The 13,493-nt window shown below is 48.4% G+C and overlaps 4 protein-coding genes across 4 annotated transcripts; 1 reads left to right on the top strand and 3 right to left on the bottom strand.

The window, feature by feature from the left end:
• Positions 1-63: 63 nt before the first annotated feature.
• Positions 64-3,966, bottom strand: Bathy04g03970 (unknown protein; the record flags this gene model as incomplete). Its single annotated transcript, XM_007513715.1, has 1 exon — positions 64-3,966. The coding sequence occupies one exon, from the start codon at positions 3,964-3,966 to the stop codon at positions 64-66; it is 3,903 nt and encodes a 1,300-aa protein (XP_007513777.1).
• Positions 3,967-4,181: 215 nt separating this feature from the next.
• Bathy04g03960 (predicted protein) lies at positions 4,182-10,064 on the bottom strand (the record flags this gene model as incomplete). The annotated part of the gene is made up of 1 exon (XM_007513619.1): positions 4,182-10,064. One exon carries the CDS (start codon positions 10,062-10,064, stop codon positions 4,182-4,184), a length of 5,883 nt encoding a protein of 1,960 aa, XP_007513681.1.
• Positions 10,065-10,701: 637 nt separating this feature from the next.
• On the bottom strand, positions 10,702-11,280 carry Bathy04g03950 (unknown protein; the record flags this gene model as incomplete). Its single annotated transcript, XM_007513515.1, has 1 exon — positions 10,702-11,280. The coding sequence occupies one exon, from the start codon at positions 11,278-11,280 to the stop codon at positions 10,702-10,704; it is 579 nt and encodes a 192-aa protein (XP_007513577.1).
• Positions 11,281-11,936: 656 nt separating this feature from the next.
• Bathy04g03940 (unknown protein) lies at positions 11,937-13,445 on the top strand (the record flags this gene model as incomplete). The annotated part of the gene is made up of 1 exon (XM_007513808.1): positions 11,937-13,445. One exon carries the CDS (start codon positions 11,937-11,939, stop codon positions 13,443-13,445), a length of 1,509 nt encoding a protein of 502 aa, XP_007513870.1.
• Between the last annotated feature and the right edge of the window lie 48 nt (positions 13,446-13,493).

The raw sequence follows: 13,493 nt of genomic DNA, 5'->3' as shown, positions 1-13,493 counted from the left end.
GCATGTATTTTAAGAGTTGTTTGCGTCTCTCTCTGTGTCTCTCTAATATGTGTATTCAACAGTTCACACTCTCACCTCAATCTCTCCTTGTAAGTCTGCCTCCGCATCTCGAAGCCTCTCGGCCAATATTTCAACAAAAGTCGGACGTAAGGATCTCGAGAGAAAAGTGGTCTCGTCCTCTTCTTCCGTGTCTTTCTTCTTTTCAATAACTTTCTCGATGGATTTTACCCACGTTAACGCCTTTTCCGGCTCTTCCAATCTTTCCATGTGCGTTGCTCGATTGAATGCCAACGAAACTAAATATTCTGCTTCAGCGGTGGGGAATACCAATGTATTCGTACCACTTTGAGGCGGCTTCAATGTAGAGAGTAAGGAAAATAGTTGTAGCGCTTTTTCGTTTTGCTCTTCTGCAGCGAAGAGTCTGCGAAAGGCAGCAGCTAGCGTGATACCATCAAAAGCTTCTCGCTTGTTTGCACTTTCTAATATGCGTTCGACGATGATGTTGTTAATTACGGAACCGGCTGCTTTGTTATCCGGGTAGTCTTCGCATAATCGTAGTAATACTCGCGGAGAGGAAACTTTCGAACCCGGTCCATTGCAAAACGCTTTTACTTCCTCCGCACTCAAAGACGTTGCACCTTTTCGCTTGTTCTGCAAGTTCAGCACAGCGTACTCGTACGCAATCAAATTGTCTTCGTATTTGCGTATTGTTTCCATCTGTCCAACGTCACTTGAGTATTCCTCCTTCGCTTTTTCGATGCACTCTTGAAACTTAGCAACCGCTTTTTCCGTCTTTGAGAGCGCTTTTTCATCATCTTCGCGCATCCCGTCGAGCATGGCAGCAATCGCGATCTGAAAGCAAGTTAAACTCATACAACTTGCGCGAAATTTGGATGCCGGAGACGCTTCTTTGTCGTATTCTTGTGAAGATTGGACGCGTTCGAGTAGTTGGGCGGCGGCGAAAGAGAGACGTCTGACGCAATCAATCAAGGAGGAGGAGGAGGAGGACAACGACGACGATGTAGATTTTTCCTTCGAGGCGCGCTGTAAGCATAAATCAACCAAATCGAAAACAATATCGATTATGACGAGGCTCTCGGGAAATATTTTCAGGAGCATTGGAATCTTTGCTGTTCTCGCCAGCCAGCGCGTCACGTCGGAGACTAACGTTACGAAAAATTTCGATGGATCGATAGTTGTCATCGTTCCGGTAGTTGACAAGCTTCTCCACGCATGCGCGAGATACGCACGAAATACCATCGCTTCGTTTTTCAAACTTTTTATGTTATCTTCGTCTTGTTTTTCTATCGTCGTCTTTTGTTGTTGTTGCTGCGGTGCGTTCAACTTCTTCTTTTCACAAAAAGTTATCAACGCGTCCCAGGCCGACCTTAATGCGTCGGCGATAATTTCCGCATCTGCCAATGCATCGAGCTCGGAAGCTGCAAAAATGATTGCATTTGGGTCTCCAACCCGACAAATCGTATGAAATGCAGTTTTGACGCGCGAGACGATCATCGTCTTATTATTGCTACCAGGAGCAGATTTGCCTTGCGTAATGGTGTTTTCCTCCTCTTGGAGAGTGGCGTCTTTTTCTTTGCAACGTAAATTTTGCAACTCTGCTCTGCAAAGTTTGAGTCGAAGTAATGCGGTAGATGCTGAAACCAAACGCATCTCTCGGCTTTCGTGCGCCTCGAGCGCTTGCACTGCGTGAGAAGCCAATGCGAGCGACGAATCATCAGAAGGAGACGACGCGCTCAGAGCACAAAATGCTCGCGTTTTGAGCGCGTCTGCTTCGTCGTTCTGAAAGCTTTGGCATTCAATCGACTCCTTATTTTCTGAGATAAACCCTGCTTCGCGGCATAATTTATCGATTGCTACGACGTTGTCAAATGCGTCGTGCGCGAGTTTAGCCAATTTTTTGGCATTTTCCCCTCGATAAGCCGCTTCAGCGATAAGTTCGAGATCGACCGCGTAATTCCACGCCAAGGCGCGAGCTCGGGCGAGCAGAGGCGAGCTCTCCTTCGAATCGCTGGACGTCAATATTTGCGTTATGAGCGAAGAAGGAGTTAGTAATCGCTCGGCGTATTTGATTGCGGTATATTCGTTTTCTTCGTTCGTTAGTGACGTTGACGATGCTGAAGATGTGATTGAAAACGCTGCCCAGAACGTGCTTGCGATGAGCGCAAACTTGCACTCGTCGTCTTTCACAGCTTGAATAGCTTTCAAACGTTTCTCAATCCGTTCTATGCCAGCGTTAACGTTTTTCGTCGCGAGCGCAAGTACAAACGCAGCGGAAGCGAACGTTCGCAACGTTCTCGTCTTCTCAAATCTTTCGTCTTTTGCGTCGCCATCTTCGCCGAGTACGCGAAGGGCGCATTTTTCTGCATAATCCACTTTCCCATCGTTCAAAAGCGACGTTTGCGCCGAGAGAAGTAACGTTTGCGCGTCTTCAATCGTACTTATCGTATCTTTACTTTTCTTTTTATCATCATCTTCAACCAGGTTGAGATGTTTAGAAGCATCTTCGTTTAAGAATACGCAAACTTTCGCCGCTCGAGTTTGCATATTTTTCTTGGTCGCGAGCGGGAAAACTGATGTATCAATCGTCTCTGCGACTTCAATCAAATTCTCCAAGGCTACTTTAATCACGTCCATCATCTTCCTTTTTGTCGGTTCGCCATCCCCATCCTCGTTGCTCGATATATCGAGATCCTCCAAGTCTTTTGCCAACTTCTCCAAGGCGCCGAAAAATATAGAAACCATGCGTGCCTTTTTCGCTGATTCGCTACTCGACGACATCGCATTTGCGAACAGTAACGTTCTCGCACACTTCGCAAACATCGAAGACGCTTTCGATAAGTCGTTCAAGCGAATAAAGTTCGCTCCTCGTAGCGATGCGACTTTGAAGTTGCAGAAGAAAATTTCTTCATCTTCCTCGTGATCTCTCAACTCTTCTTTCGAAGGAGACTCGTCTTCGGAGAAATCACAATCAAATCGCGTCCCTTCCAACGCCTTTTTGAAGTACTTCTCTGCCATTGAAAACCGAGCGCACTCGTAGCACGTCTCCGCTAATTTCCCACTCAAAGATATCAGTAAGTCTCCATCGATGATGGTGCCGTTTACATCACACGCGCTCTTTGCCTCTGTGAGCAATTCTAGTACTTTCTCGCGCACGTTTATAGAAACAACGGCGGCCCCAACGTTTGTCGTTTTCGCATCGCTCACCACCGCGACGTTCCAGCATCGAATCATGCACTTTGAGAAATACGTGCACTTTTTCCGACTCCACTCCTCGTCGTCCAAAGAATTCAACCTTTCCTTCTCTGTCGTACTCGCAGCCAAAACGTCCTCGGAAACCTCGATCGCTTTCAGCGCGATCTCTACGTCTCTCAACCTACCGAAAAGCTCCGTTTGATCTTCCACGGTATCCGCCGCGTCCAACGCGCGTTTCAGTTCGCGCATATTTCGCGACAGTTTCGTCAACAATACCTCTTCTTCTTCTTCTTCTTCTTCTTCTTCTTCTTCTTCTTCTTCTTCTTCTTCTTCTTCTTCTTCCTTCTTCTCTCTTTCCATCTCCTCCTCTTCTTCGTTCGTCTTCTTCAACTTTTTCGCGTGCAAAGAACTTTTCATCTCGGCCAGTTTCGCCGCCGTGGGACTTCTTGCTGTCTTTCCTCCTCTTCTCGAGGTGATATCATCGCGCACGTCCAACGTCGGCAACGACGGCTGCGCTTTTTTACCTCGACCACCCGTCCTCGTCGTCCTCGTCGTTCGTTTCTCTTCTTCTTCTTCTTCTTCTTTGTCTTCTTCTTCGTTTTGCTTCGTCTTCCTATTCTTTTTCTTCTTCTGTTTCGCGCTCGTTGTTGTCGCGGTCGTCGCAGCAGCAGCAGCACTCGCACTCGCACTCGCCAAATCCTCCTTCGATGGAGGCTTCTTCTTTTGCGCGGAGAAGATCTCTTTGAATCCCATCACGAGTAAGTCGTGTGACGTGTAGCAGTAGGTATTCAAAAGAACCGGAACCGCTCTTTTTTTTTTGAGGAGAAATTCAAAAAAATCGATCCAAAATCTGGGCACCCAGGAAACCCAAGAACGAATGCGAAAGAAAACGCACAGAAGAAGACTCTTTATTTAGTAACGCTTTGCGTGTTCTACCGGTAGTATTATCTGATGTTTTAGTATTACTATTATGGAATTCTAAGTTTCGTTCCTTCTTCCCAGTTGGAATCATCCCACAAGGCGAGCTTTTCCTCGACGTCGTCGTCGACGTACTCGCAAACGTGTTCGCACGTCGATTCGTCGAAGCTTTTGATAACGGCGGAGTACCACGTGTCTTCTCCAGGCCAGAAGATTTCGAGCTTGACGCCGACGGCGTTCTGGCCTTTCGCGGCGAGGAGCGCTAGGTCTAAATTGGTGTCGTGCGCGACTTGAAGCATTCGGTTCGTGATGCACTTTTCGGCGGCGGCGGCGGCGGCTCCTTTACTTTTGGAGGGCGATTTTTTAATCGCGCAAACGGAACACTTTCCGCATTTTCCACTTGGTTGGAGCGCGTGGAGAGCTTTGGCGACGTCTTGGTCTTTTTGCTTCATGGTAAACGTCAATTTTGGTTTGACATTCTCCCACGGTGGCTCAATTGCACTGGCCATGTCGTAACACGAATCTCTGACCGGAACGGGATGGCCAGGCACGAGTTGTCTCAGCGCGTCGTTCCCGACTTTACGCATCTCTTCGGCGTCTTCGTAAATTTGTGAATCTTCTTCGTTGAAGCTTTGAGCGTTCGAGAAGCACAGTTCGATAGCGAGAAGAAATGACCAGATGGTCGGGTAACCATTTTCTCTCAAACATTTCGTTATGCTTCGCAAATCGATGGGATTGGCAATCGCTTTGTAGTATTCTGGAAGGACTTTTGGCGTAGGAAGGAGTTCGAAGAGTTCACTTCGAAGACGCTTGGTTTCCGGTTCGACAGCGGAGCGAATCGCCCGAAGAACTGAATGGCACGCGGTTGTTGCTTTCTGCGTCATTGTACCATCGGTATTCTTCCATTCCCATGCACTTCCTCCATCTGCGTTTGTGTGCGCGATGGTGGCATTCTTCGAAACTTTGGCTTCTCTGCCGTAGTCTTCTTCCTCCTCTTCGTCGTAATCGTCGTCGTCATCGTCGTCACCTTCGGCGCCTGAGGAACGTTGTCTTCTCGCCGCACGGCTCGGTAGATGGCGCGGTTCAAGTTTTTCTCTCGCTTTATCCGCGGAAATTCCTTTCGCTAAAGTCCAAATACCGCCTCCGGCGCTGGTGACTTCCGTGAAAATATCCGATTTGTTGCGCATGTACGCAGTGAACGCCGCCGTTTTTCGACCGCCTCGCGCCCATTCTTTACCAGAGCCACCTCCTCTTGCTTCAATCTTTTCCATAAAATCGTTTGTTCCAAGTTGAGAGTATCTCTCTAACAGACTGATTGCGACGATCGTAGTATCATTTGTGCCGTTTTTCCTCGTTCCAAAAGGACGACCACGCTTTTTACCTCCAGCCGTAGTAGCGTTACCGATCGATTTCTTCTTCCTACCCGTGAAATCAGAATCGGAAGCAGCAGAGTCATACTCTTCCTCTTCAGAAGATGCATCGTTGGTATCCCCCTTCGATCTGCGCCGCTTTTTGTATTTACCGATCTTCAAAGATGGAATTTCCATCGGTTTGTTCTCGTACCTGATTTTCGTCCGACCTCTTACGCCACCGCCTGCAGGTTGCTCGTTCTCTTGCTCATGCGCGGCTTCGTAACCGTATTCTTCGATGGCAGCTTTTTCACGCTCGATTTCTTCGCGAATGACTTTTGGAGAAATTTGTGCTGGCGGATGATATAACCCTGACGTATCGGATATAATCTCTCGATGATCACGATAGACAACATCGTCTCCCGCAAACGGATTTTCCTCGTCGTTGATTTCGTAAGGAACTATGCGAGTCTCTCTGTACTCTCTCGGTTCTTCGACGTCGTCATAGATATCTCCACCGGCTGTAGGGAACGGAACATCTGATCCGAAAAGTTCTTTTCCAGCACGATGCATGCATTCTCTCAACGCCGCTGCGTCCGCGTACATTTGAGTCGCGGGATCGTTGTATCTCTGCGCGTTTGCAAACGCGAGCTCCAAGGCAACGAAGAACCACCACGGCGAGGCGTACACTCCCGACTTCAATGAGAATTCGATCGTGGCTATGTCAATTGGGTACCTAATAATTTTATAATATTCTGGAAGGTGTGACTTCTGGGGAAGGTGCTCAAACATTTCTGTGAGGAAGCGCTTTGAAGCGTTTGCGCCGCCTTTCCCCTTCCCTTCGGCGCCGCGGACGATTTTTAGAATCTCGAGGCATTTTCTTCGCTCTGACATGCGCATTGGATTATGTTTGCTCACGCCGATATCATCAATGGTGTACACTTCGAACGGACCGATCGAAATGGGATACTTTGCTCCAGATATTCCAGGCGCACCGGCTGGCTTTCCGATTTTCTGAACCAGCTCCAAGTCCGACAAGTTTTCAAAATCTTCCTCTTCTTCTTCTTCTTCTTCTTCTTCTTCTTCTTCTTCTTCTTCTTCTTCCTCCTTTTTCTCCTCTTCTTTTTTCTTCTGCTCCTCCTCCTCCTCCTCCTTCTTCTTCTCGTCTTCTTCCTCTTTTAACTTTGCTTGCTCTTTTGCCTCTTCCGCTGCGTTTGCTTCTTCATCGAGAACTTCCGGTTCCCATTTCAAATCCATCAAGAATAGATACAACTCCTCGGGCTTCCCGTTCTCGTACTCGACGCGATGTTCGCCAGAGCTCTCGAGGAATTTCGTGATGGTTCCAATGTGAAATCCATCGTCGGAGGACCGATATACGGCAACTTTCTTATTTATGATCTCTCCGTTGTTGTCTAACTCCTTCCCAGAATTAATCAGGTGATGACCAAGCGTGATCCCGGTTGAATCATCAATCTCATCGTCAAGTCTCATTTTTATCGAGTTCTTCCACTTCTTACTCTTTGAGCCTCCTTTCCTTTCGAATTCCGTAACCCCAACTTGCTCGCCGGAACAATCGATTCTACACTTCAAATCAACGCGCGGTCGACCATTCGTCAATAGCACCCCGGTTAATTTACCACAAATGATAGGAATTTCCTTCGGCGTGTATGCGCGTCCTTTCACCGGCCTCGCCGCCGGATTCTTCATCGTAACCTTTAATAACGGTTTACCCGACTCATCAGAAGGTATCTTCCCGTTCTTTGCATCTATTTTGCGCTGCTTTTCGTGCAAATACTTCTCGCGTTCTCTCGGCGTCATGAACCGGACTGGTTGCAACGCCATCTGCATTCGTAAACGTTTTTTCTCGCTTTCTTGCTCTTTCGCGCGTCTATTCCGCTCTTTTATGCGTTCGGTATCGCGCGACTCTTTTAATCTGACCTTTTGAATTGAAGAAATTGCTTTGTTGACACCTTGAATGTATAACGTCCGATCGCACTCTTCTTCGTAGAGCGATTCGCGCTCTAAGGTTTCCTTGTAGTCTCGCATAGCATCCAACTCGTCTTGTACGTCTTCATCCATTTCGTTATTATTTTCGTTCGAAGCGGGAACGGGAGTTTGCCATTCTTCATCGCGGTCGCGAAAGGCTATCAACGAATCTTGCACGTGATACTGACCGTATCCGAATAGCATATCACCATCGATATCTTTCGGCTCGTACTTTCTCAACTTTGTCGGATTGATCATGAGTGGCGTCGTGTGTACAATGTTCGCCGCAAACATTAAAGCATCGGAACCGACATCTGGATTCGACCACGCCGGTGGTAGTATCTGAAACTTCGCGTTTACTAAATATCGCGCTGGAAGCTTCGTCGGGTTCAACTGCGCAATCCACGGTTGCATTTGAGAGATTGCGTCTTTATCTGGGAGGACTCCTTCCTCGACCATATCTTTCGTCATCAATCCAGCGCCGACCAACGTGAGAAGTTTCGTCATTTCGCCCATTTTAGGAATCGCTTTTTGAACGTGCTCGGCAAATTCCAATCTTCTGCAGTGATTTAAACCAATGAACTTGGCAGAAATCCAATTGCCCGTCACGACAGTTGTCTTCACTTCTTGCGTCTTCGTTTCCTCTACTTTTCCATCTGCTTCTCGCTTAACTTCAACCGCAGTCGCGCCTGAATCTTCTCCTCCGCCACCTTCTTTTTCCCCACCTTCCTTGGTGCCATCAGGCGCAGCGTGCGAGCGATGCATGACTATTTTCAGCGACGGCTTTGTGGCTTCTGTGACCGCAGTGGCGGTATCTTTGACGTCAGTAGTTTCGTTGATACGTTGTTGTTGAGGCTGGCGTTGCTCTTCGCCACCGACGACGACTTTTGGGGCGTCTCCTTCTGCTACTTTCGTCGTCTCCCCCAACTCAGCTTTGACTTCTTTCTTCTGAATTCCTTCAGCGATTCCATTCGTGCTAATGCTATTGATGTTACCGGTATCACTGGATAAAGGCTGTGTGCGTGCATTTTCTCCTTCTCCTCCTGCTGAAGGGGATTTCATCGTGAACACTAACTTTGGTTTCGCGTCTTCGTTCGCCGACGCCGGCGCCGCGGCCGTAGCCGACTCTGGTGGCGGCGCGTTTTCTGCCGCCTCTTGCTTACTTTTTTCTATAGCTTTCAGTCGAGCCTCTTCCTCTAGCTTTACGAACGCGGCGTGCTTTTCTTTTTGAACATTGATTGGCAACTCCTCAAACTCTTTCATCTCCATCGGTCGCTTTCTTCCAAACGTCGCGTAAAACAATCCGCACGCCGTGCACAGATGATCCATGCCCTCAAATTGTCCTGCGCGCATTTTTGGTGTGTCTTTGTACGATTTACTACACGTCGAACACTGCAAAACATCACTGTAGTCACGCGCCGAGGGATTAATTTTGGTCGTCGTTTCAGACTTTTCAAGCTCTTGCCTTAATCGCATTTTTCTCGCTTCCTCGGAAGTCGGGTCTGCGAAAATCGCCGATATTTTCTTCGTGTTCATTTGACTAGCGTTCCTTTGTTGTTGTTGCTGCTGCTGCTGATACCAGTTGATTGGTTTCATGTTTTTATAACGAGACGGTAACGCGTCTCGTCCGTACGGATAATACGCTTCCGTTAACATGTCTTCCCTCACGGCGATTTTTTGAGCGATGGCTGTTTTCAAATTTTCCTCGCGTTCCGATTCCCACTTTTCAAATTCGCGCCGTTGCAGTTCCTCCAAAATAAGAACCGCAGCTTCACTCGGCGTATCCACGCCTTCTTCGACCGTTTGCACGCTCTTTTGAGATTTACTCGCATCGTCTTTTCCCCAAATCAAGTGATGCTTTTGATGTTCATCCACCCACGCGGAGTACGGTTCGTCAAAATACTCGCCTTCGGCTAAATACCTTCGAGGAATCAAAGCGTTCTCCGCCATCACGTACGCCGGTGGTTTCTGTTCAACTCCCCACTCCATCTCGTCTAATCGCGGTCGTCCTCTCTTTTTTTGCTGCGGCACATTTTTAAGGTGACTCTTCCCCATGGACATGTTATACTTAATCGCGAGAAAATCCGACGTTTGCATGGACTCCTTGTGCGCCCCGCCGTCGTTTTTCGCCGCCGTCGGCGTCGACGACGCGCGCGGAGTCCCATTTTCTCCTCCTCCATCCTCCACAGCAACAGTATCGCTTTCTTTCTCTTTCGCATCTAACCTCCCGAGCGCGATGACTTCAGTCGTCACCACGTTCGTGTTCGCCCCGACTCTCCCGTCGAGTAACCGCGCTCTCAAACTCCCGATTCGTTGCCCTTTCCAACTCGTCAGTCGTTGCTGCTTTTTCAATTTATCCGCTCGACTGGAAAACCTCTGCGGTTTCATCCGTTTCCTCGCGTGCGCGCCTTTCGGCCCTCTCTTATTCGCATTCTCGCCGTTACCCGTGGCATCGATAACTCTCTTCGGCTTTTCCGGAGGCGCGACTTTGCTCGCGAGCGATTTCAGATCGAGTTGCGCGATGAGCGCTTGGTTGCGCGCGATCTTTCGTTTCCGCTCGAGTTCGTACTCCGTTAAGTTCGCCTCGTTTTCCTCCATGTTGTGATTTATTCTGTTCTGTTATATGCACTGAGACACCGCACGGAGAAGAGCAACTTTCGAGTTTTTTCAAATCTATGCACCCGCACGAGCGCGACGCGCGAATACTTCTTCTTGTGTCTATTTGAATTCGAATGTTCGAACGTTCTCGTAAGTAAGTCAAAACGGAATCTCTCGCGCAATTCTCTCGCCGCTCTCTCTCAAACGCGAGTGGTAACTTTTTAAACGTACCTCTGCCGCGACCTCTGTGAAGCACGCGCGCAACAAACTTTAAATGGATTTTTATCAATCGTCGCGTTTGAGAAGTCCGGTCTTCGCGCGCGCGCAAACCGAACAGGGAGGATGTGTATTTGACGAACGCACGAAAAAATTCGAAGGAAATCGAAAAACTTCGTCTAATTAAAATTCAGAAAGAGAGGAGACTACGCTTTTGAGCGCGTACGCGACCAGACACACGTATCAACAAAAGTGAGCACACGAGGATGTGGGTGAAATTGTTGCTTTCTATGAACCGCGAGTTTAATAAGGATGCGCGACTTTTATTTACTACACCTAATGCAAATGCTCTGCTATATGTACTACTCCGCTACGTACTAAAAGCGCTCGAAGACGATAACGTTCGGACGCGAGACTTTATTCACTCTTCTTCTTCCTCATCTTCAAACAGCCAAGGCTTCCCGCACACCGCTTCTACAGTCGCTTTCCAACTCGCGACGATCGCGACTAACCCTAACGTCGGATGGTTCGCGCTCGCCGCGTCCCAATCCTTCGCCGCTTTCCCAGTTTTCACGTCTCGCTCGAATCGTTTGCACCCGTCTTCCAATTTAAAGTGAAACGCGCTCAAAAATGTCTCCGCTTCTTCGCTCACGACGTCGCGATAATCGTACCGTTCCGACCGCGCGCAAAATGCCTGCCATTGGTACGCGTAGGATTTGTGTTTTGAAAACGCGTGGTGGTGTAACGTGCGATGGATTTTAGTCCCAAACTTTACGCGCGGGGTTGTTATTTTGTGGACGAATTTCTCGTACGATTCTTCCTCCTCTTTTGCGTCGTCGTCGTTTACGTCGTTCGTTCCGTGAGTTGCTTTTCTTACGATTCGAGTTTGACGCCGACGGTTTCGACGGAGACTGCGGATGATGCGGGGACCGTGGTCGCGACGTGGTGTGGGACGAGCAAAAACGTGCACGTGATGCACACTTTTTACCTCAGTGTGCATGCTTTTTATGACGCGCTGCGAGACATAAGATACTTTACAGACGCAAGAACAGACGCAGGTGCGCTACTTTTCGCTCCTCTCTCGTTGTCACGCGCGATGTGTGAAAAGGAAAATGATGTATTCAACAACGTAGTAAAAGGTCTGATACCGACCGGATGACGATTGCGTTTGGACGTTTTTACTCTGGATTTTTCTCCCTTTCGCCAACGCAAACGTGTTGTTCTGTTATGTGTTTCGAGAGGACGCTCCCCTCTTCCTCTCCTCTTCTGTCTCTCTTCAAAATGCCCGACTTTATGACATCATCGTAGCGAAAAGGAGACTTTAAGCGTCCACTTTCCTTTTCGAAAGGCGCCGGGCGATATGAAATTCAAGAGAGAGAAAGAGAAGGAGAGGGGAGCTGATTGAAATATATTCGCACGCGCTGCGCAAAGCGAGGGCGTTTGGGAGGAGAAAAGGATGGACTAATACAGTAACCCCTCCGTCGTCATCTGTCGTAAAAGTGACGCGACTCATCGAAGAACAGATAACTGATTCCTTAACTTTATCGTTTGATGCAGCGGCATCTTCTTCGCGCGCTCTTTCCTCGTCGTTTGTATTTAGCTGACCTCTATTTTCACAAAATACTATAGGGGATTTTAAAGTTTCCAGTCAATAATATGCACATGGTGAGTGGTACTTTGGACGGTAGGATTAGGTACGCGAAAGACGCGAGCGAGAACAAGAAGAAGAATTATTTCAATAACATTGAATCGCACTACGCGCGAGCTCTGGACGAGTTGCGAGAGGCGACGTTGTTCGTCATGTCGTCCTCGAGAGCGAACAGGTACCGGATATTTTCGAAGAGGTTGTTTCGAATGGCTTTTATGATTGGAGATGAAGGGAAGGACGGCAGCGAGAGGAAGCGAGAGAACGTTCTGAGCGCGTACGACGTTGCAACGATAACTACGTCGGAGGGCGGGCAGGAGAGAAATTTGAACAAGACGAAGAAAATCGGCGGGGCGAGTCAAAATAGCAACGGTAGTACTAGCAGCATAGGTGACAGGAGAGAAGATGAAGAGCTCGCGTATTTGATGGAAGATATAATGCCCAGGAATACGCTTTTTGAAATTTTAGGCGACGTTCTAAACTTATCTTTCAACGGCGTGCCGCTGTGTAGGGCGCAACATCGAGACGAGGAGGAGGAGGAAGATGGAGACGATGGCGAAAGTTTGAGAGTGAAGAGTAGTAACAAAGAAAAGCGATACGCGGCGAGAGTAGCACGCGGCGCGTTGCTTTGTGTAGGCACCGTTGGTATTACGGATGGTTCGAGCGAACACGATGTGTTCGTATCGTTTATCGAGATGCTCGTGGACGTGTGCACCCGGGAGCTCGAAAATCAGCAGACAACGCGGTCGCGCCCGGGGCGACCTCGTCGTCGCCAACACCTCGAAGAGGAAGACGATGATACACGAGAAAAGAAAGAACTCGAGCGCTTAGAAGACGCATTCTTGAACTTTTACGGTGCCATTCGAAAGAATATGCGGGATAAAACCAAGGATGCGGATTGGAGCGACGAGCACGATGATAAAATTCGGATGAAGAATCTATCGAACGCCTTGGAGGAAAAGGACGACGCGTACGCTTCGCTCCTTTTACAGGCTGAAATTTTAGAAACACTCATTGCACTCGTCGCCGAACGACCAGAAGCGAGGGCGATGCTTGCGAAGAAGATTGAGACGATTGAGATGATAGTGCGCGCATACACGTTCAGTGGAGATGACGACGACGACGACGACGACGACGGAGGAGAAGAAGAAAAAGAAAAAGATGGATTCGAAGAGTTGCTAAATGAAATCGGGGACATAACCGAGGAAGAATTGAAGGCTGCATTCTCGCGAGCTGAAATGCAGCTCAACGACGCATCCAGTGCTCTTCTCGCGTTACTCACGCAAGTCCCCGTGCGCCTTCCAGATACGTATACCATTCACGACAACATCAATGCGATAACAGATATATCTGAGAAAAATGCGGCAGCGTTTGAATCTCTCCGAGAAGCAGCCGCGAAAGCGCGAACGATGTGCGCGAAACTTCTCGGCGGGGAAGAGTATGTGCAGGAAATAATCGAAAACCAAACTCTCGACGTGGTTTCGAGGTATGCCGTCGAGCAAAAAGCGCGGAATAGATGAGAGCTACTTTATACATTACTGTTGTACACTATATTTATTTACACACCT

Source organism: Bathycoccus prasinos, assembly GCF_002220235.1.
Source record: "Bathycoccus prasinos genomic : Chromosome_4".
Taxonomy (NCBI): Eukaryota; Viridiplantae; Chlorophyta; class Mamiellophyceae; order Mamiellales; family Bathycoccaceae; genus Bathycoccus; species Bathycoccus prasinos.
This window is presented reverse-complemented; position numbering and strand designations above follow the sequence as displayed.